General features: G+C 40.4%; 2 protein-coding genes across 4 annotated transcripts; both read left to right on the forward strand.

Annotated features, from left to right (window-relative positions):
- Positions 1–579: 579 nt before the first annotated feature.
- On the forward strand, positions 580–7,598 carry kiss1rb (KISS1 receptor b). 3 transcript variants are annotated; one of them, XR_006843088.1, is made up of 9 exons: positions 580–1,031; positions 2,693–2,885; positions 3,108–3,330; positions 3,860–3,984; positions 4,689–4,824; positions 5,406–5,644; positions 5,738–5,890; positions 6,292–6,544; positions 7,199–7,335. XR_006843088.1 is itself a non-coding variant. In XM_046385350.1 (8 exons), exons 3-8 carry the CDS (start codon positions 3,108–3,110, stop codon positions 7,433–7,435), a joined length of 1,113 nt encoding a protein of 370 aa, XP_046241306.1. In that variant the 5' UTR covers positions 580–1,031; positions 2,693–2,885; the 3' UTR covers positions 7,436–7,598. The 3 variants fall into 3 exon arrangements, 2 of the variants coding, with proteins under 2 accessions (XP_046241306.1, XP_046241307.1); XM_046385350.1 differs by lacking the exon at positions 6,292–6,544 and having other exon boundaries at positions 7,199–7,598; XM_046385351.1 differs by lacking the exon at positions 7,199–7,335 and having other exon boundaries at positions 6,292–6,623.
- Positions 7,599–9,472: 1,874 nt separating this feature from the next.
- Positions 9,473–15,284, forward strand: psat1 (phosphoserine aminotransferase 1). Its single transcript, XM_046385353.1, has 9 exons — positions 9,473–9,679; positions 10,626–10,686; positions 10,994–11,063; positions 12,098–12,303; positions 12,828–13,000; positions 13,577–13,746; positions 14,060–14,188; positions 14,494–14,631; positions 14,808–15,284. Exons 1-9 carry the CDS (start codon positions 9,623–9,625, stop codon positions 14,908–14,910), a joined length of 1,107 nt encoding a protein of 368 aa, XP_046241309.1. The 5' UTR covers positions 9,473–9,622; the 3' UTR covers positions 14,911–15,284.
- Positions 15,285–24,085: the final 8,801 nt, after the last annotated feature.

The following is a 24,085-nucleotide window of genomic DNA, read 5'->3' on the forward strand; positions in this document are numbered from 1 at the left end:
AAGTTGTATTTAGAAGTCGTAAAAACAGACTTTTATGGTTATTTTAATAGCCTAGAAAAACATGATTTCCAACTGCTTTCATTGATTTTGTGGGTCAACTTGGGACAGCAAAACAAGTTGTAAATACAGCAAAGATGTTAAGATAAACATGTTAACAGTTACCTATTTATAACAACGATTGAGTAATATAAATTTGGAGACTGAGTGACATTCTCCATCAAAGCTTGAAAACCCAAACAATTAGCTTAAAGATGCTAAAAATAAAAAAGTCTTGTTGAGCTAAAGGGAACTGCAGGGTCAGGTGATCTTGTTCTCTGTCAGTTTGAGTGACCACTTTCACATTGCTCATCGTGTTAGATCCACTGGTATCATCAAAAGGCCAGTTGGTGCAGCTTTAACTTCACTGTCCGTGGGAAAGAAAGGAAATAAAGCCAAACCACCCACTCGAACTGGGTTCATGTCATGTATACAGTATATAAGTGGCAGTAGCACAGTTACTGAAGATATTTCATCCCAGTGTCAGTTGTCTGTTAAGTTCTCCCTCTGCTACTTTAAGGTTTCAGAGTTACTGAAGGCTCTGGCTGCTCTGGCTCCATCTCGTGATACCACCCGTACTGACCCCCGAAACATCAGCAGCACCCTCTCCATCCTGAAGAGCACAGGAACAGGCTTGTCTAACACTCGTGGGGCCTTAAGATCCAGAGCCGTACTCCCTGAAAACATCAACCAGCTGTGCCAGAGTCAGTTTAAGAGACAACATCACCTGAACGAATGTACGCAGGCCCCCATCGCTGCAGTGGCCTCCTCTCAGGAGAGACAGCCACAGCCCTGCTTACCATCCTCGAAGCCTGTCTTCCTTGCACACCTGCTAAAAAGGTGCGAGATGTTCTCCTCTGACTCGATCTCCTCGATTGAAGAACGGCTTAAAAAGCATGAGATATATCCACACATCCTGGGAGTGCAGGTCTGGGACAAACAGCAGCCATGTGAAACACAGTGGCCACAGTCCAAGCAGTCGTTTCTTCCAACTGGTCAGTCAGCAATCATTTGTCACAGTCACAAATGCACGTAGATCTCTTATATTGCTTAGGTGGTTTGTGTTGTCTTTTATGAAATTTTACTGACTTTGCATTTCTACAAACAATGTTTTTCTAAACAGTGACGATACCCACAGCTTGCCACAGATTTAATTTGACAGTAAATGTAGCAATGGCACATTTGCTGAAGGAAAGCTGTGTTTTCTGGATAATAACAAAATAAATAAATAAATAAATACATTTACAATCTGAAAATTGTTTTGTTGAGATACAACCTTTTTCATCTCTTCTCTTCTTGGCCAACTTTGTACATTTATTGTGAAATATATATTCAAATAAACCAAATTTGTTATGCTGATCACAGGAAAACAAAGTGAAAGTCTTGTGTTCTTACCCACCATAAGGCATCAGTAGAGTATCATTCAGTGATTCGTAGACAGGAGAATCACCACATCAATAGTGGATCCTTCACTGATTGTTGTAATTCTTAAACCTGATCCAGGGCCAACCAATGAATGGTACTTTGAGGACCTGACGGACCTCCAGAGGAAGTTATTTTTAGGCGAATCAAAGAAATCTGGAGTCCGGAGAAATTCTTGGAAAACTACTCACCACAGCTAATCACACTTCACTTCTTTCTCACCCAGAAGAAGAAAATCAGAAAAAGAGAAAATATGAAATCAAACTGAAACCAGCAAGGACAGACTGCCTGTTTTTTTTTCATACAGAACTTTTGTTTGTGACAGACTTAGACTAAGATAGATTTATTTAGGGAACTGTATGATCAAATATGAGAAACCAGCAGAATGTGTCAAAAAATGTGTTTGAAAATGAAATGTTTTAAATCTAACTTATATCCAAAAGAAGCACACCTTCAGCGAGCCCGTTTCCTAATTGTCTGCATGCACGTTAAAAATGCAGGTTCCTTCTCTTTCGAGGTGATGCTTTTAGATTTCATTTAATTTGAAATCTAGACATATGAAACATCTAATATCAAAATCACTTTCTTTTCTTTTCTTTTTTTACCAAAAGAGAAAGAAATAGGCACAACTGTGATGAACATTCAGAGTTCAGATGCCCTGAACACAATCTTAATATGTCTGATTTGACATTTTTGTTTGTTGCACATACAAGCATAATTGTCCTAAAATACTAGTTTTCCATTATTCTATCCTAAGCTAAAAAACAAACAAATAATTTTTACATGTTTGACGATACTGAGGATAATGTGCTAAACAACTGCAAAAACAACAAATGTCACCTTTGTTTTGAAACACTTGCTGCCATGATAGATGTCATGACAGCTTTAAAAGCTGCCTGCTGTGCTGAAAGAGGAGGGAGATCAAGCTGTACTGTCATCCCGACCCCCAGCTGCCTCCATGATTTATTCATTTTCATTTTAGTTTGCAGGGAGGTGCCAGTCATTATGGGTTGATAAAATAAAAGATGGTCCAATTACTTTGGACTTGGTCAAAATTCAGACTTCATTTTTGCAGAGTTGGCTCAGCTGCAGTTTTAGCTGAGGTATACATTGACTACTATGTCCAGATTTTAACATGAAGAAGAGACAAACAAACAAAGAAAATTTCTTAAATGACTTTATTTATATCCAGCTGCAGTCGTTTTACAGGTCGCAGAGTCTTGTGTAATTGCAGGTGATGATGGAGATTTTGTTTTACAAAAGCGAAATGACTCCTCTGAAAGCCCCATCCCCTCCTCAGCTGTGACGGTCTATAAGAGCGCTTTCATCTCAGAGCTGCCGAGCACACACCACAGCCCGTCTCTGACAGACGCTGCGCTAAACCCTTTCCACAAAGCAGACAGAGGAGCGCTGCTGTCACAACACGGGTAAGAGAAGCTTCAGAACAAAGCTTGTTCAGCATGCTTAATTATTTAATTTAGCCTTGTCTGATGTCATTTGAATTAAATTGTGTATTTTCGTTTTACATTTGCGTGGTGCTCTTAAAGAAATTCACACAGACAGAGTCAAAAGACACTGTAGTAATATTAGCTGAGAAATGTACCAAATTAATATATGCTCTATGTGTGCCCTGCCTTTGATTTGTGAAGATGATGGTGGAATCAGCAGCCAATCACAGTCCAGACTGTAGCTCTGTATGCAATGGGTCCGCAGCTCTGAAGGGCCACGAGGGGCCACCAGTGTTGGTCGATGCCTGGCTGGTCCCCACTTTCTTCGGCCTCATCATGCTGGTCGGCTTGGTTGGAAACTCTCTGGTCATCCATGTGGTCACCAAGCACCAGCAGATGAAGACTGTCACCAACTTCTACATAGGTAGCATTTCTGAAGTGCACCAAGACCGACCGTTTCTTAGCGTCCTTTCAATGTATCCGATGAAAGAAATATGTTTTTAAAGTTGCACCACTTACTAATTTAGGAAGTTGGATGTCCCTCACAGGAGGAGTTAATGGTGCAGACTACAAAAAAAAAAAAAAAATTCACTCTTTCGTTTTATTTGATCACTCCATGAAATTCTTTGTGAAAGCTGCATTAGATGAAACTACTGTTCTGTTGCCTTCATTAGCTCGGTTAAGTTTATTTCACCAGGATAATCCACTCAGTATCAGTATGCTTTCCAGGAAGTCAAATGACAGTGGCATCATCTTGTAATCAACACAAAAATGAAACCACATTTTGGATTGAAAATTACCTTGAAATTACATTGGACGAGTGGTCCAAAACACAAGCTTTTTGGTGAATTTTGAAAGGCAGAAACCTCAGCAACTACAAATACTTTTAGCACTGACTCATTTATTTATGGTCTTTTTGGTTCTCTACTTCTCTTGTTCTTGTCGTCTCTCAGTGAACCTGGCTACAACCGATATCTTGTTTCTGGTCTGTTGCGTGCCTTTCACTGCCACACTGTACCCACTGCCCAGCTGGATCTTTGGAGAATTTATGTGTCGACTGGTCAACTACCTTCAACAAGTGAGATGTGCACACACACACACACATAAACACACAAATAGACAGACCTGGAATTGCTGGAAAAATGACAATAGTAGTACCTTTAGCTGTAACCACAACCGTCTCAGTCTCAGTAATAGCATGGCATGGTGACCATCATGCAGTACTGCAATATTAAGAAGTCCACGAGACATTGCAGCATTATGTGCAGAATAACTACTTTTAGATGTACAGCTATCCAAGTGAGGCAAAGAACAGACCCTGAATTTGAAAAGTAAATCCCATTGATTCAACTGACAGTTACACAAAACCTCAAACAAGCTCCAGTTCATTTTTATAGCTGAAAGGCATGTAGACACTGATAATGTAACTGCATATAATGCCATAAAAAAGTGTTGTAAATGAAAATTGTAAATGAAATTTGTCCCACCAACATCTGCAATTATGAATCATCTAATGCCCCCAAAAGTTATAAAAAAGTTAAGTGCATTCATCGCTCGAGGTCTTCCATAGAGGCGTGCTTTGTTCCCAGAAAGTATCCATTTAACACTCAATATCACAACCAGGAAAAAACTAATTAATATATAATATACTGTCTTACACTGCTGTTATTATATTATCTGTTTCTATCAGGCACAAACCATGAAAAGGTACCAGAGAAAAACATTTTCTTTTCACAGTTAAAGCGTCAGATGTGTGTGTGTGTGTGTGTGTGTGTGTTTCAGGTGACTGCTCAGGCGACATGCATCACTCTGTCAGCTATGAGTGTGGACCGCTGCTATGTGACTGTCTATCCTCTGCAGTCACTGCAGCACCGAACCCCACGCATGGCTCTGGCCATGTCTGTGTCTATCTGGATAGGTACCACACACATACACCACAGTACACACACACACACACCCTCAATGAGACAGTGGTAACAACAGACTGCTTCTGTTTGCCTTTCAGTAACTGTCTCCGATGTTAATTGTTCACTGAATCCTGACCCTTGAAGTCAGGAACTTAAATCTGAGCGTTTTTGTACATGAACTGAAGTGTCTTCTTTTCTGCAAGGATGTTTTGAAGCTTTGAATTTGTGTTGTTACCATCTTGTCAGTCATCTGCACTCATATGATTCAAATTTTGGCGTGCATGTAGCTGCAAGCAGCCACATCATCATGTGGCTCACTGTGATTGGCTGAGACACCTGCCAGTCACGGAAACTGTTTGAAGAGGTAATACCTTCTTAATGGAATACAAAATCACCACCACATCGCAAATGTGGTCTTTCAGAACAATGTAATTATACCAGGTGGTACTGTTGTGGGGATTAAGTACTTACTTTTTAATCCTATAGAGCAGAGGGGAATTTTCCAGTTGATGCTCACGTCTGCTGTTTTTTGTTTTGGAGATGAATTCATGAAACTTTTCCGAGTCACACAGTCATGTCCCCTGTCCTCCAGGCTCCCTGCTTCTGTCGATCCCAGTCGCTGTGTACCAGCGTCTGGAGGCAGGATACTGGTTTGGTCCTCAGACGTACTGCAGTGAGGTCTTCCCTTCAGCTCAGCTCCAGAGAGCCTTCATCATCTACAGCTTCCTGGCTGTCTACCTGCTACCCCTGTTCACGATCACCGCCTGCTACGCCTTCATGCTCAAACGCATGGGGCAACCCAGAGTGAATCCCATCGACAGTAGCTACCAAGTAAGTCAAAAATATGGAGTTTCTTTTCACGCACAGAGAGTAGAACATGTCTCTGACCATAACAAAGACATTACAAAGCCTCCCTAACTTCAGCTTCAGGCACAGGCAGAGCGAGCAGCGGCAGTGCGGGCGCGAGTCTCCCGGATGGTGGTGGTGATGGTGGCCCTATTCCTCATCTGCTGGGGCCCCATCCAGGTCTGCATCCTCCTGCAAGCTTTTGGCCTCCGCAGTTACGTTCTATACAAGGTGACTTACTGTTTGATTCCGTGAGCCTCACTGCGCTGTAGGCATAGGGAGGTAGTAGAAGTGTAGCCGAATGCATTATTAGGATATGCACAAATATTTCTGCAGTAATATTAGAGCCCTGTTACACCCACCAAAGCTGCCACAACTCACTCAAAACACAAATTATATTAAAAATACCATTCTTATTAACTTCAAATCCTGCCTCATAGTCAGCAGATTTATGCATTTCCCTCACTAACTCAGGTGACAGTTGTCTGTTCCTAAGTTAACAGTGTGAACAGGAGCTGCTAGTATCCAAAGCTGCTTGACTTTTGATGAAGCAGATGTGCAGTGTTGGACAGATGTTATTTTTACATCATTTTTAACCTGTGCACACCCCTCTGCGTTATGTGTGAATACAGCCAGAGTGCAGGCTTCATCTGTGCATGTCGCAGCTCACACAGACGGACCTGCAGCTCTTTATGACCGACAGACAGAGAGAGAGGGAGAGAGACGCTCATTACTGACCCTGCTCTCTTATTGGCTGGAGGTTACACAGCGCTGGCGCCCACAAACATCCCGACACGTGTCAGTAAGGGACAATAAGGGAAGACAGGCAGAGGACGCTACCACACACTTCTGAAAGCTCGGAAGTGATGACTGAGAGAAAACTGCGTGAGATTTTTCTTCTTTTTACTTTTTTCAGGAAGTTGCTGCATATCATACTTAAAAAACAAAACAAAACAAAGACTGAAATACAGAATGGGAACTGAAATACCCCCAAATGTCCCACGTCCCAGCTCTATCTGGATAGGTACCACACACATACACCACAGTACACACATACACACCCGCAATGAGACAGTGGTAACAACAGACTGCTTCTGTTTGCCTTTCAGTAACTGTCTCCGATGTTAATTGTTCACTGAATCCTGACCCTTGAAGTCAGGAACTTAAATCCGAGCGTTTGTACATGAACTGAAGTGTCTTCTTTTCTGCAAGGATGTTTTGAAGCTTTGAATTTGTGTTGTTACCATCTTGTCAGTCATCTGCACTCATATGATTCAAATTTTGGCGTGCACGTCCCAGCTCAAAAGCGTAATTACTTTCCTTACACGAACTGAAATAAATTAAAATGAACAAACTAATCATCACAGCTGAGGTGAGGTGATGATGGGGTGTGGATTTACGTTCTCAGTTTATCTGTACCAGGCAGCGACACTCGATGACAGGACTGCGGGGACAGAAATCGATGCTCTTGCTTGAAAAACTGTGACACGGATTGATGCCTTTTAGCTAAGCCTTCCTGTCTTCATGTTGCATCCACAGCTGAAGATTTGGGGTCACTGCATGTCTTACTCCAACTCCTCCGTCAATCCCCTGGTTTACGCCTTTATGGGCAACAACTTCAGAAAGGCCTTCAAGCAGGCCTTCCCTGCCACATTCCTGTGGCGCACAAGGAGGAGAGTGAGGGTAGGAAACATGGACGCAGCGGACGATGGAGAGACTGATCGGCAGACACCCAAAGGAGAGGCAGAGATGCACTATCTTTCATCTGGGTCCTAAAGGCCATGCCGGGCATTCGGACACTGTGAACTCATTGTTTATTTATCATGTGTTCTGGAGATGAGAGCAGTCTGCTTGCACTGGTCTCTCTCTGTGTGTGTGTGTGTGTGTGTGTGTGTGTGTGTGTGTGTGTTTGGATGTAGACATGCAAACAGAGAGAGAGAGAGAGAGAGAGCGAGAGATCCATGGCACAATGTGGGCTGAACAGAGCTCAACAGAAAATAGTAAGAACACCAGTAAATGACAGGTTTAAACAAGCACACACACGCACACACACACACACACACGCACACACACGCACACACACGCACACACACACACACACACACACACACACACACACACTCACACACACACACGCTGAGGAGCTTGCCATGTGATCTAGTCAGACGCCTCTCGTGACCTTCAGAAGCTGCTCAAATGTAGTTATCTTTGTCACATTTTTCCGGCCTCGCTGGACTGATGCAGTCAATTCACTGGATTTCAGATGTTCAAGCTCCTGATTTTTATCAACTTCTCAAGGAGGTGAAGAACAGAGTCGCAGATGTTAGGGACTTTTAAATGATATAATTATTTAAATATAACAGGCACACTGGCTGTTTTTCTGCTTCCATTTTACTTTTGATACTAAGTAAATTTTCCTGATTACACTTAGACACTTTTACTTAAGTAACATTTTTAATGGACTTTTGTTGGAAGCAGAGTATTTTTACACTGTGCTATAGTACTTTTAAAGTCCAGTGAGGACTTTGAGGAAGAAATGAAATATAATATTGATAATCATGTTTTCATGCTGTATGGTCAACTGAAAATAAGAATCGTTGTTTTGTGAATCTGTGTTCATGACCTTTGAGTGAAATGAATTAAATTTTTCTGCTCCTGTTATCTAGAAATCCATTCTCTCCTCCTTCAGACACAACCTATAACTTTACAAAAACAACCTGTAGCTTTAATATGCTGACCAGAACTTTAAAATGTCCAAAAGCCTAAAGGGCACATTGATTAATTGGCGATATTGTGAAAGAAGAGCCAAAGGTTATTTCCACTGTGTGTTATCGTAAGTTTTACTGCTGCAAAGTTTCATCTCTTCACTTCAGTTATTTTAACAGTGACAGAGGGCTGGACCATATTGTTGACTGTAACATTAACAGTTGACAATGAAAAGCTGATATGTCCCCAAGCTGTCAGTCCGTCAGACTCGTGCACGTCTGGCGCGCGCTCACATTTTTGTGACGTGACAGTGGAACCAATCCGTCCAGACCTATGTCGATTTTCTCCAATGATATGCGCTTACCAAACAGACATGTGACACCGGCCAATGAAACGGCTGGCTGAGAAGTTTGGTCCTTGTGTTACCTTCATGTGATACTGGAAATTTTTGGATTTCCACATAATGCAAAATTGACAACCCTAAATCCCCAAAGGTTTTTTTATTTTATTTTATTTTTTTTACCACAGGAGAGGGATATTATAAAGGCCAGTGAGAACAGGGGGAATTATTGCAGCAAGAAAAATCTGTTTCAGTTTTCATATTGGCACCTGACCATTGTTTTAAGACAAACTTGAGATATTGTTACCTTCCCTTTCTCCATCAATTGATGCCCTGGGACACCAAAACAGGCTAATTCAGCTATGTTTATGGTGTCCCCTCATAATGGCCCTGGCTTCTGACATGCTCCAAAAGCCCAAATGTGACATACATGTGACATGTAAGAAAACGCATTTAGTGCCAACAGGTGGCAGTTGTGTGCGCTTAATATTTACATGTTAATGCATGGTTAGCAAAAAAAAAAAACAAAGCAAAAGCAAAGTTAGTATTTCACATGGTTGAACCAGGATTAAAACAATCACAAATAATGCTAAATGAAATGTAATCAACAAGTGAAAGTAATCAACAAGGTTATAAATAAATAATAAAACATCTTTTTATAACCGCAGTCATTTACTTTATACTGTACAACCTATTTACGCATAATACACAAAGTACTTTGTCATCGAGTTTAGGAGTTTACGAGGAGCACTTGAACGCAACATTTTACACAAGGCTAGATAATTGTCATCCACGCCGACTAGTGCAGGAGCAGAGCGGCATAAGTACAGCCGAGGCTTTGGGACGAAAATCATCCACGTCGCTGGTTCAAACAGAGAAAACATCCGTGAACTGAACACAGGAGCTCATTTTGCATCATGGAGCAGAAACAAACCATCAACTTTGGTGCTGGACCTGCAAAACTCCCCCAGTCCGTAAGTTTAGATTTTCACTTTGCTTGTGTAACGTTATTTGTCTCAGAAAAAAAAGCTAACGCTGCACACGTTTGTCTCATATCGAGACGTTGTTTAAAGATTAACAACCCAGCATTTCCCCTATCCACCATCCACGATGTGCTCGTTGGCCGTATTCCATCCTCTTCACCACAGGGACGGGCATCAGTCGTGAGGAGGGGGGGGGGGTGACTGTTGCTTTTACTGAGCGGCTCCGACAGGCTGAAAACAGTCCGCTGAGTTGCATCAGCCTTCATTCATTCATGTGGAAACCTGGTCCGTTGTATCTGACTTGCCTGCTGCAGATACAGCCTATAGATGGCAGAAAAACACCTCGTTCGCAGATCAACCAATCGCTGCCCTCGCTTAGCAAACTATACACGCATTTTATGGTGAAACCAAACAAAACTAATGATCTCCCTTTCCCGTGTTTTATCAGCTTAGAAGTTAAAAAGTGTTAAACGTCTGCTACATTCAGGTCTTTACAGATTCATTTGTATTTTTGCATAACATGTATTATTTGAGCATATAAAGATATGTTTGTGCTGTGAGTTTCAAGTTTTGGAGACAACACAAAAACCTACTGAGGACTGACAAAAGATACTAAAAAACAACAACATACAAACCAGAAAAAGACAGGTTGTCAAACTATGGTACAGAATCAGCTGTAGCTGGTTGGCCTGCATGCTTTCTAATTATATACAGTGTATGGCTTGGTTAATGCACTATTTATCAAATCAATAAACTTAAGTTTAAGCACTGTGGATAGACCTGCTGCATCATTATACCACCTTGGTTACTGACAAAGACCAAACACATCAGCTCCTGTGGTTTGTATCTTAGGGTTGTACTCAAGCTCCTAGAAATGAAACAAAACAATGATTCTGTTTATTTTTTATTTTTTGAAGAAATCTTTTGTATGTTCCAGGTGCTGCTTCAAGCACAGAAGGAGCTCCTCGCCTACAGTGACACTGGGATTAGTGTTCTTGGTGAGTGGAATGACAGATGGTTAGCATATAAGCTTAATATGAGACTGCTGTATTCTTAAGTTTTTCTCACACTAACAGGAAGATCTAAACTCATTAAATGAAACATTCGCAGTTTTTCAGGTTTTCAAGTCTGTCTTAAAACAGGTTTCCATAGCTACATTGTTCATACAGATCACTTCCTTACACGCTTTCAGTTGCAAAGTTAACAGTCCTCATACTCACTGGAATCTGTTTTCTGAAAATGGGAGTCAGTGCCGATTTAAAATCTGATTCTATTAAAATGGTTCTTGATTTTTGTTCGAACCAGAGATGAGTCACCGATCATCAGACTTCAACAAGATCCTGAACAAAACAGAGAGTCTCCTGCGAGAACTGCTGTAAGTGCTGCCTCCTTTTTATGATCCTCCTCCTTCACTCTTCTTTCCTACACGGAAGCAGCTGCAGTACAGTGTGTCTCTGCACACCTCCAAACCAGGATGTAAACTCATATTACCTTGCAATTTCAGCTTCAGGAGCTCTGGGGCGAATTGAGTTGTCTTTGTTTGGTTTGAACATCAGCATATACCATGGAGACCTTGCATAAAACCTGCATACCCAGATATATATATATGTCAGAGTAAAATATGATCTCGTGTGTGTGTGTGTTTTCCAAGACTTTTAGTTCTTCGGTAACATTGTCTGTTCTCTTGTGCCCACATGTCAGGCTGATGATGGCTGAATGCCAAAAAAGATTTTGGGTTAGGCTGTGCAAAGGTAGTGTTAGTCAGTATAGGAGGTGTGTTTCTTCACGTCGTTATTCATGATGGATTTATCAGAAGGAGCTGAACTTTTCTGTACTCTTTGCAAACTAATCCTAAACATATTTAGATGGGCCAAATACCACAAATAATTACAAAGAAAGCAGCAAGCTAGAAACTAGCTTTTTTTATTTATTTATTTTTTTCGGGTCTGGCGCTGCGGGGAGTGGCAGCCTGTTGCAGCAGCTCTGGCTCACCGATGAGCTTTTCTTCCTGAAACAAATCGGTACAATAATCAGTCCGTCCACTAATCATAACTTGAGGGACTCTAGTGTGAATAGTCTTTTTCTTTCTTTTCTTTTCCTGTGTATTTATTCTTTTTGAATGCTCATCCTTCTCTTATTCTTGCATGCTTTGCACCCTCTATATCCTGTTTGCTGTTCTAACATTGTAATTTCCCCGTTATGGGACTAATAAAGGGTTATCTTATCTTAAATGTACATAGTAAATACACATGATTAATGTAATTATTTTCATGTTTAAAATAAACTACAGCTACTTTTTTCACCAGTGTATCAAATGCTGATATACTGTGTCTGTTGTACATGTTTTGCGGACTGCATCTTTATTTCGTATGAATTCAGTGTTTAACACAGCAATCTTTGTCATCACAGAAATATCCCAGACAACTACAAGGTGATGTTTCTGCAGGGCGGCGGGTCTGGACAGTTCAGTGCTGTTCCTCTCAACCTGATCGGCCTCAAAGAGGACAGGTGTGCCGATTACCTGGTGACTGGAACATGGTCAGCAAAGGCGGCAAAAGAAGCGGAGAAATATGGGAAAGTCAACATTGTCCACCCAAAACTGGATTGTTACACGAGTATGTCTGTGTGGCTGGGGAAATGTCTTTATGCTGTTTGTGTGAATACAGAGGTGGAATAATAACAATCTGCTTCTCCTAACAAAAGGACCATCACCATTTTTCTAATAGCATCAATTGCTGTCACTACACCAAAAAAATTGTTTCAGCTGTTACAGCCACAGTCATATATGCTGTGTTAAGAGTGTCCCTCTGCGAAGTTTGGCTGTGTGTCCAGGCTGTTACATAATAAACAATAGAGTCGACCACCAGTGAAAGACTCTGGTATGCGAGCAGCCTTTTCCACATGGTTGTGTCTGATTGGGGTTTTCAGTGTGGTTCCTGTTTATCCAAATGTTTTGAAGCAGTTTTACAATGTTTTGGAAATTTTACATTTGTACCTGTTAAACATTAGCGTTTTGTCATTGTGAACATGTTTATTTAGACACATGAACGTGAACATATGGACGATTGAGTCTCGCATGCTAGCATGACTGCAGGCTCCTCAGTCTGGTTTAACTTTGTTCTGCTGTTGCTCCCTCCAGAAATCCCCGACCCCAGCAGCTGGACCCTGAACCCCTCAGCATCCTATGTATATTACTGCTGTAACGAGACCGTCCACGGTGTGGAATACAACTTCACACCGGAAACGAACGGAGTGGTCCTCGTCAGTGACATGTCTTCAAACTTCTTGTCCCGACCTGTGGATGTGTCGAAGGTGAACACAAGAATGATACCATATAAAATTTTCAACATTTTGCCTCCATACTAATTGTACGAACAGTCTGGGAAACCTTCATTATTACTAAACTATAAAGGAAATCTGATTGTCAACAGCAGTACTCATGTAAAAATGAAAACAAACACAGATGTCAAAAATACATTTAAGATAAAAATAATGTAAGTTCTAATAAGATGTTAAGAAGATAAAATAATCTGAGAAAAATTATTATTATAAAAAAATAAGACAAATGATTGCTTGTTAGCATGCTAAGATGCTGAACGTTACAAGCTAGTCATCAGTATGTTAACATCAAATACCTGCATGTTAACATAACATTAGCATAGTAGCATGCTAACATTATCACATAGCAACAGCTGGACTTCACTGAACCCAACAAAGTATGTAGACTGAACGAAGTGGAGCCGAGTCTGAGATGTAGATGAAAAACCACCATGCAAAGGATAAACCATTTTACCACTTGTGATTCTCTCAAGCCAGATTTAACCACCCAAGCTGATAGCACTGTTATGGGCACAGTCGTAATTTAACGTGTCTTCTTGCTTTGGGTAGTTTGGGCTCATTTTTGCTGGAGCTCAGAAGAATGTGGGCTGTGCAGGAGTAACTGTGGTCATCGTGCGAGAGGACTTGTTAGGCCATGCTCTGAAAGAGTGTCCCATTGTCCTGGACTACAAGGTGCAAGCTGAAATGAACTCCCTGTACAACACACCGCCTTGTTACAGGTACACATTGTTTTTTACGCGTTTTCAACCTGTGTTTCCCACATTTGTAAAAATTTCTGCTGCATGTCATCCGGTCTGCAGAGCTATTTCTAAAGACTGTCAAGAATGGAAGCAGGGAATGATGTTCAGCTCGGGCTTGTCAGGCATTTTATTATGTTAATGTGCCAAAAAGAAAAAAAACAATAAGAGAAATAGAATAAAGATAGTTCAAGATAGTTCCTAAATCTTGAGCCCAAGTCAAGTCTCAGGACTTGCAAGCGACAGACTGCAGTCCAGTCCATCTCACTTTTGGTTGTGTCTTCTGTTGGTTCAGTATTTACATCATGGGTCTGGTTCTGGAGTGGATTAAAAACAACGGTGGCAGCGCTGCTATGGAGTTGCTCAACAAGCAGAAATCCTCCATGATTTATGACATCATCAACGCTTCTAATGGTTTCTATGTGTAAGTATCCCAAAACCTCCTATACAAAAAGTTGCTTTTCCTCAGCCACCGGTGCTACTGCAGTACAGACTTTCTTGGCATTTTTTGAGATTTGCAGAACGAGTTTAACCAAGGATTTTCTTTTGCTTAAAAAGATATAAGTGCGGTATACTGACCACATGTAACATGAGGAGTCTTGCAAGCCTACACACCCTTTTAAACTTAGTAAACCACACACCTTATATTTCACAAAGTCAGTTATTTTTAAGTAATGAAGTGAAAAATTGAAATCTGAACTACTTACTGCTGTGTCCACCTGCCGCCAGGTGTCCTGTAGATGTGACTTGTCGAAGCCGCATGAATGTACCATTTCGTGTGGGCAAAAAGGAGGGAGATGAAGCCTTGGAGAAGAAGTTTCTGGATGGCGCATCCAAACGTGGAATGATATCGCTGAAAGGACACAGGTTAGAGTTTATTAAGGTTTATCATGGGTTGCTGTAGACAATACTGGGTCCTCATCTGTTTCACAAAATTATGTTAAGTTAGTCATGAACACCAGCTGCTGGATGCATCATAATTTGTTTGCTTGTAATGACTCGATTTGTAGACCTCATACATGACTGTTTGTCTCCCCCTGCAGGTCAGTTGGGGGAATTCGTGCATCTCTGTACAACGCTGTGACATTGGAGGACACTGAAGCTCTGGCCGCCTACATGAAAGAATTCCAGAAAGAACACCAATAAAACGGGACCTGTGAAATGTCAGCTGATGTCACACAGTGATCTTTCATTATTTCATCACACTACAGTTTTAAAAAGCCTTCTGAATGACCTCTAGCTGAGATCCATGTTGGATCTGAAAGGCACACCTTTTAGATGTGTTTTGTAACACCCGTTTGTTGTTCCTAATGAGCTTTAACCCCCCACTGCCAGCAACGTCTTAATTACATCTGTGTTTCATAGAATTACTTTTTTAATGAATTTGTTAACTGACAGTGCTTTCATGTACATACTGTAGGTAATTCTTGTTACTTGTAAGCTTAGACCACCACAATGTTTGACTGAAGACTTGTTCAAAATATATTCACATTCCAGTAAATCTAACTTGGCAATACTTACATTTTACAGTGTCATTCTTGAGTCTTGAGTGCTGTTGGATCACATTCTGTAATTTCACACTATGATCAAATATTAATGACTGATAACTTCTGAAAGCAGGGAAGCTGTGCTGCCCCATGGGGGTAAAAGTGCAAAAGTACTGGTACTGAGATTTTGGAGTGTTTCTATGGGAATGTTTGCATTTGTGTAGTAGAGCATTTTTGAGGTCAGGCACTGATGGTGGACAAAAAGGCCTGACTCACGATTTCTGTTCCAGTTCATCCCAGAGGTGTTTGATGGGATTAAGGTCAGTGCTCTGTGTGGGCTAGCCAAGTTCTTCCACACCAAACTCATCCAACCACATGTCTTTATGGACCTTGCTTTGTGCACTGGGGAACAGTCATGCAGCCCAATCCCTGAAAAACAGCCCCATAAAGAGGTGTATCTGGATACTTTTGTCTATATGGTGTATGTCTTGTGATGACCGTCTGTGTGACCGTGACATGCTTTTTGATATGACATGGTATGCTTTTTGTAAATTGGGGGCACTGACCCTTCTATAATTGTACACTGAGGTGTGCTGTTACACTGGGCTCTTACTTCCCTGCTGGGTGTGGTTACAAGTGTAAGAGTGCAGTCACACACGAAAGAAAGCAGACATGCACATGACCAAATTGACATCTTTGCTTCATTTGGAGTTTGGCTTTGGTGAACTTTGACATGAATTATTCCTGAGCATGCAATGGTCATTGCCTACTTTTGCTTATGTATGATTATGCCTGAGCAAAGCAAACTTCTCATCACACAGATCAGTGATGCTGTGTGTGGTGCAACTGGCTTGAAAACCTCCACTAAGAGGGGCAGTGGGAAAATTGCTTTTTATCCTGGTGTTTAGTTACTCTGAAAGATATGTAGCACAACTACTTTACAAGTGCAGTTGGTCTTTTGCCTGTAAGGCCTGTGAGCAGTCACCTCCCACCACTCCACTGACAGCAAAAAGCAGTTCAGTATGTAGGAGGGAACAGGTCTGCATAACATCAGAAGGGCAGCAGAATGGCTTCATGGTGAAAGAGACCGTCCTCCATCTGGATGTCCACAGGCCAGTTCTCTGTTGTATTCTCCCCACTCAGAGTGTTGTTCTGAAAGACTTGGTTCCACTTTTTTTTTTCTTTTTTGGAAATGTCTGTTGTGATTGGTTTGTGTGAGCAGCAGTGAGTTGTGTTTGCTTGCTCATAGGTGTCATGAACAACCTTAAACCTGCCGATTCCGTACTTTGAGTGAGTTTCATCTCTTTAAAGGTTGACTCCCGCCTCTTGCCTGTAGTCAGCTGAGACAGGCTCCAGCCCACCGTGACCCTAATGGATAAGTGGTATAGAAAATGGATGGATGGTGCTAATATGCTTAGTCAAAAATTGAACTAGAACATGTTTTTCCTGCAAATGACCTCTAGGTGGAAGTGTTCATCAAGAAACAAATGTTTGCAAAATGCAGAGCTCAAATGGGGGTCTGAATCCTTTCACAGTGATGTCTGGTGTCATCCCATTCAATGAGCCTTTATTGGCATGTTAGCTTGGTTAAGTCAAGTTGCCAACAGCTAAATATAGATGGTTTCACAGCACATAATAATCACTATGTTAAGCGATATGGTAATTAATACACAAAATCCGTCAACAAAAATGAAGTGCAACAGCAAGTGAGGGAAGGAAACTTAAAGTCAGCTCATCACAACATGAAAAGGGTTCTCAACAGATGAACAAAATCAGTTTCCTCTCCAAAAATACACATTTTCATACACACAATGTTATGACTGAGAAATGCATATCATTTTCTATGAAGCATTTAGTGCTTTCTAAAGAAATTTCAAGATCTGCAAAACTACATCCATATTAGACACAAAAAGCATGTTATTTGCATGATTCACTTTTTGATTTACTTTCCAGGAACTGGGCTTTTCAGGTGAATAATTCCTCTCCAGGTGACTGTTATACTTGTGTAAAAAAAAGCTATTAGTGTGCAGCAGGAATGAAGGTACTAGAGCATGAGATGCACCATGTTTTCTGTGCTTTTATCTTTCATCCTTTTCAACTCTATCAGTGTGTGAATGGTTGTATAGGTGGAATAAGTTGGAACTGAACCATTAACCTTGTAGCCTCTAGATATGTTTTCAGGCTTAGTATCTGTATTGTGGTGCAAACCTCTTTTGTAGAAGAAAAAAAAACTCTAAGCGAGATTTCTCAGTAATAAGTTCTTTTTTTTCCCCTCACAGATTTAATATACCTCCTGAAGACTATCTGGATGTTGGGTTATCAAGAAGTGTAACCACTGAAACTGACTCTTTTTGAGTCAGGCAAGAAGCTATTTTTCTTACTTTCATTTTGAAATATAATGAAACACAAGGTAAAGTTGATCCAGGAGTTATTATTTTATATAACATCCCAGATGATTCTTCCCAAAAAGTAATTTTGGCTGTTAGCAAATATCAATACCAAGAGCAGGGGAGAAAGTCTGAATGCTGGTGTTGACTGTGGATCCCCAGGGCGGGAGATGTTGGACCTGCTGCGTAGGTTTGTGTGCTGAAAGGTAAAAATGTTCTGCCAGAGTGAGGTATTGCTTTAAGCCAGATGAGTTTTGTGTCACTGTGATATGACACAGCCTCATTTTCGCTACATTTTTATCTGTAGCTTTGCTTATGGTCATCCCTGACTGTGGACTTGAAAGCCTTCATGCTCCCATCAACTGCAGGAATCCTGGCATTATGCTCATTTGAATCTATTCCTTACTTAAAGTCACTTTGCATCCCCTGTCCGTGCCACAGGAGCTTTAACACACATCTGAGCACCTCTGTTTCCATCTTTAGCCTGTAGCTTGATTGGATGGCTTTTTTTTCAGTGTATGAGGCTCTCTGCATATTCAGCAACTGTATCTCCACAGATGGTTTTAATATCTTAGCTTACTTCCTGTATGTTTTTAGCTCAGCCCCCAGTTTATCTAACCTCTCCTGACACACGTCATAGCCATGGTGCTTCAGAACTTAGAAAGCAGATGTCTATTATCATGATGTACACTCTCTTCTCTTCAACCATGCTAGTAGCTTTGTGAAGGTGTGACAAAACGACAGAATCTGATCAGCGCGGATAAGAATCCATTGGCTTTGGACTAAATGCTAACATCAGCATGCTAACATGGTCACAATGTTAACATGTTGATGTTTAATGAGAATAATGTTTTCCACATGCATCATTTTAGCTTAGTGTTAACACGCATGTACAGCTGGGAAAATCCTTAGTTTTGCAAAGCACCTGACCAATTTAGATTTTGACCTGATAATTGCGTTAAACGAAAAGTCTAAAGGTCACTTATGTTGTTACATGTCATCCTGAGGGGAACATGAACGCCTGTGCAAAAACCGATGAAAAAAGACTTTTGGAAACATTTCACACAAAGCTATGGATGTCCTTGTTGGCACAACAAAGTTTGTTATCCTTTGTATGCCATATCTGTACACAATTTCTTAGAAAACCATTCAATAGTTGTTGTGATATTTGACCGTGAAGAGGTGAGGCGGACTGACATATCAACATACCATCTATAGAGTCACAGCGCTAACACGGATAAAAATGTGCTCAGGTCAGGAACAACAGAAGACAAATAATTATGTTGTAAATGAATCAAGATTTTAGCAACCATGTGGATAGAGATATTAAAAGACGTATGAAAGTCCCTCGCTGATTTTACTCAGAAAAGGAAACCTGGGAATCTGTACTGTTATGCAAGCTTCCGGTGAGTAATCTGAAAGTCTGTGCGGTTGGGTGGCAACTCCAGTTGAGGATACAAAGGATTAGTATGAGGTCTTTCCTCTCAGTAACTCAGATTCTATCACATGAGATGTGTTTCAGGAATGAAAAACTCAATATGTCTCTGACTGCAAGAGATCTTGAAAAAACACCCAAACCCCAAACTGGAACTAAAACTTGAGAGAGAACTGGAAAACATGAGGACATGTAATTTCAAGAAAAGATGAGAGGAAAAAATGCCTCTGATGATCACAGATTTAAGATTGCTCATTAGAAGTGTTGATGATCAAGCTGTAGAACTTCTACAGGTCTATTTAAAAACCCTGTTGTGGGCTACAACATCCACTGGAGGGCACAGTAATTGACAGCAGTCATGCATTAATTGGAACAAACATGTCAACAATTTGTGCATGTTTGCAAGTGCACGACTGTGTTGAACAAACCTTGCTGTTTGTGCCTGTGAAATGGACTGTGTGGTGTGAAAATAAAATGTTTGGGAAGTAATCCTTGTTAGAGTAAGTTACGGCTAAGTTAATTTCAACAACTTGTATCCCTTTGAGAAGTGATATTTGTGAGGGAGATGTAAGAAAATAGTGTGTAACTTATTTCAGTCCTTCCAATGGAGTTTTTGCTCATGTGTCTCTATCAGGTGTGCAATAACTAGTACTTTATACTCTACTCTCTGCTTAAATGCAAGTGCAGTGCAGCAAACTGCCTAACTTCCCAGCAATTTCCCCAAAAATAATGTCCATGACCCTGCAGCAGATTCACCTCCAAGCAGAAAAAAAAGGAAGTGAAAGATAAGAAGTGGCAGAGGGGCTTTGAAATGCGAGTAGGGTTACAGCAGAGATGGGAGGTTGTGACAGGATTGTGTGGTGATTCTCGTCCTGTCAAGCCCACTAATGTCGTGGTAATGCCACTGGCAGGCTGCAGTAAGACGGTGATAATGAAAAACACCGGGGAAGACAATATCAAATGGCTCCTCTACATCCTACAGTGGAGATTAGTCGACACAAAAGTAGGGTGGCAGAGGCAGAGGAGGCAGAGGCAAGCTTTAGTGCTGCTGATTGAGTCTCTTGTCAAGAGCTCCATGCTTGCAGCATGACTGACATCCTTTATACAGCCTATTTCAGACACACACACACGCACACACAGTTTGAGTTTGCATTGCTTCAGAATCTGTTTTCTATAGATAATATATACACTGTCTGTTCAAAGAAGATCACTAAATTCTGAATTTATTCTTGAACTAGTTTATTCCCCTTTTCCTGAAAATGCCTTGCAGAGCATTAAGTGCGCTCCCCCCTCCCACAAAAAAAGAAAAAAGAATGACTGCATGTCTCCCACAAAATTGTGTTGTACATGTAGCTCCATAGGAAAATACAGTTTCAAGTGGAAAGTGGTGACTTCATGTGGTTAAGTGAACCCTGTTACATATAATAGTTGGTACAGATCAAATATACGCAAAGTATGTATTTCAGTTTTATTTTACTTAAGTATTTTCCTAGAGGATCGATTCTTAAACCTGCATTAAAGGACTGCTTTGGCCACACAAAAGGTGGTTGATTTTGAAGGTGTTGACAAACCTATTTGCTGTGTCCACTTACTCAATGTAAGTTCAAAATCCACTCTCCATATAGCCCCCGTTTCAGATCTTTACCAGCTCTTGAGGGAAATATCTGGCTCTTTATCTGGCTCCATTAAATGCTCCGTTGTGTTTACCAGCTAGTCAATAAATTTCTGTGTCTTCTGTACAGTTTGGTGCAGAGGAAGTACAGCTGATTTATCAGGAAGTTATGCCAGGAAACAGCTGATTTCTGCTTTTGAAGACAGCACTGATGAATCAGAATGGTAGATTCGCTGGTTGTAAAACCAAAGCAATGACATGTAAGATGATAATTGCCTGCAGGTTTTGCTCTACAAGCTCCTAGTTGACTTGTCACCAAGGCTTATTATTTCTGACCACCCTAGATTGTGTTGTTTCCCATTCTTACTTATGTACAAATGATAAACTGAAGCAACAGAAAGAATGGCCTGTGAATATTAATACCTGTAAATGAGGTAATTCTGCCACAACAAGCTCAGCACCAGCACAAAATACATGTTAATTCTTTAATTATAAAGTTTAAAATCACACAGGCCAAACTACTGTCATCATGAATTCATATAGCCACTGTAGTTTTGGAGCAGTCAAGCAGGTTTTTTTTTTTTTTTTTTTTTTTTGATTTTGTGGTTATAAAAAATTCCACCCTTTAATGTATACATGTATTTCAAATCCTTGGTAAATGAAACCAGTTGGTGGGGGTGAGTGGTGTTTTCCCATTTTCCTTTTCTTGCCAGTCTAGTTGCATACAGTTGGTTAGTGAGTCCTGCACTTTGGTTCACACTTAAATACTGTGTTTCAACTATTTTCATTGTCTAATGCATTACTGAAGGCCATGTCCATGTCAAAACTACACTAAATACAGTACAAATTTAATGTTTGCATCTTATTTTTGTCTTTTAACTTAATATGCTCACTCAAGGTCTCATGAGCTCATGTTACTGGGACAGAGACAGGTCTGAACAAAGTTAATTTTGTCCTGATTTGTTTGTCTAAAAAATAACATGTTCATGTCAGAATATTTACTTTAGTGACTATGGTGCAAAACAGTTGGTCATAATCTGTGCTTACTTTCGCTTCTCCCATTGGAATGAATAGGTTTATGACCTGCAGCTAGTGTCCTAAATAGGCGTAGTGGTGGCAAACCCCACATGACACAGGTACAGAAAATGACTCTTCACTGAACCACTTTGTTTCTGACAAGAACATGGTACCCAAGAATATGTTTAGAACTCAGCTTGTTCATTGGTTCACCATTTGCGCCTGCATTTTGCCACTTTTCACATGATGTTTACATTGTGAAATGGTTGTAGTTTGGTTAGGATCAGGCACCAAAAATAAGGTGTAGGCAGAAAAACCAACTGGTTAGGATTTAAAAATAAAAAAACCCATCAAACCAGAACTTCTTTTTCTTTTCTGCCTTTCTTAAATATCTTGTGGTTGTTACAGGAAACAGGAACTTTTGCTTAGGAAATTGAGGAACTTCCAAATCTGGTTTGTCACATTTTGGTGTTCATAAATATTGTAGACAAGGGTTATAAGTTGTGTGTATTCTTGTGATGATAATAACATGATAATAATAATACAAGGCTGCATAGTCCTAAACCAGGCAAACTTTTATTTCACTCTTGTCATCTGCTGTGCATACAGACAGGTTTCTTATGTTTTTCTACCTTTCACAATAAAATCCCTAGCCATAGCAGATATACACAAAGTAGTAGTAGTAGTTGTTAAATTCACTCAGACCACTTAACTAATTGGCCACTTAGTAAAATAGCTTACAATATCAACATGTATGTATAAATATTTTTTTCAACAGGTAGTTTAACACAATTTATTTCTTTATCTTCATTATTTATATCCTCTCACATTATTTTATCTGTTGTTGGCATTGATTAGAATCAGAATCAGAATCAGAATCAGAATAGTCTTTATTGCCATGTAAGTAAAAAGGTTTCACATTACTAGGTATTTATTTTTGTGATTGGTACAAATATAAAACATAAAAAATGAGTAACATATAATAATAGAATTAAATATAAAATAAGATAAAAGAAGTAAAATAAAATCAAATAAAATAAAATAAAGTAAAATAAAATATGGTTCTGTGAGGTAGTAGGAGAGTGAGGTAGTACAGAGCTGAAGTAGTGAAAGTAATTGAAGTAAACAGTGCAAATGGTCAGCGGGTGGATCATGATGGGAGCATAGAACAGTGAGTGTACTAAGTAACTAAAGTGCAGCAGTATGTTAATCAGCTGGTGTTCAACAGTCCAACAACAGAGGGGAAGAAGCTGTTCTTGTGGCGTGAGGATGGACTCAATGATGGCCGTGTAGAACTGAACCATCATCTTGGCTAGCACCTTGAGTTTCCTCAGCTGCTGCAGGAAGAACATCCTCTGCTGGGCCCTTTTGATGAGGGAGCTGATGGTGAACTTCCACTTGAGGTCCTGGGTGATGGTGGTACCCAGTAAGCGGAAGGGGTCCTTTCCGAAAGTCAAATAATTATACATTATATTTGACCACATTACTTGTGGGTAAAATACATAAGTCAATTTATTTCTTGGCTAATACTTTTAAATTTGCTACCTTTAACAACATTTTCATTTTATTTTGTTACAAGATGCTGTGGTTTAAAAGGATACGGTTTGACCCTGCTGCTGCTTTAAGTCCTTCGTCGTTAATGAATTATAAAAACAGGCGCAGTTTGCAGTTGGCATGGTTTGTCGATTCTGCAAGGCCACAGCTGGACCCTTCTCCTGGAACACGGCCACAGCCATAGTTCTGGTGTTAATGTGAAAATCTTAGCATGCAACATGGTTAACATCAGCATTTTAGCTTTGTCAACAAGTTAGCATGCTGACATTAGCTAAAAGCAATGCTATCCAGCACTGAGCATGGTTAAAGGCTCTTTGTCTGTGCTTGGGGAACTTCCAACATTGCAATAACAGCTTTATGCTTCTCCAAATCACTTAGCTAAGTTTATCCTATTACTTAATTTGAAAGCAAAAGAACCCCACGAAGCTTGTTGGCTGGCTTTTTATAGCAAATCACATCCACGTGACTCACTGTAGTGGTGATCCAATTCTATATAGTAGTTCTACCTGCATGTGATAAACTGGTGCCTGAGCATAAACATAACCTACATGCTACACTTTTTAACATCCTGAATGTATTTATTACCTCTATAATCTCTCTCACACATGCTTGGGTATTGTAGGTAATTAAATACTGTCACGCTCAGAGGTGCACAGTCCCTTCCCTGCCTCTGTTATTATTCTGTGTGCTCATGAAAATAGATATACTTAATGCAGCAGCACATTTAAAGGACACTCTGATGATTCATGCAGTAAAATGACATGAAGGGGTTTGTTTGAATCAGAAGCATACATTTTCTCTCCTCTTTTACTATCCCATCTCTTGTGCA

The sequence above is a fragment of the Scatophagus argus genome, chromosome 4 (assembly GCF_020382885.2).
Source record: "Scatophagus argus isolate fScaArg1 chromosome 4, fScaArg1.pri, whole genome shotgun sequence".
Classification (NCBI taxonomy): Eukaryota; Metazoa; Chordata; class Actinopteri; family Scatophagidae; genus Scatophagus; species Scatophagus argus.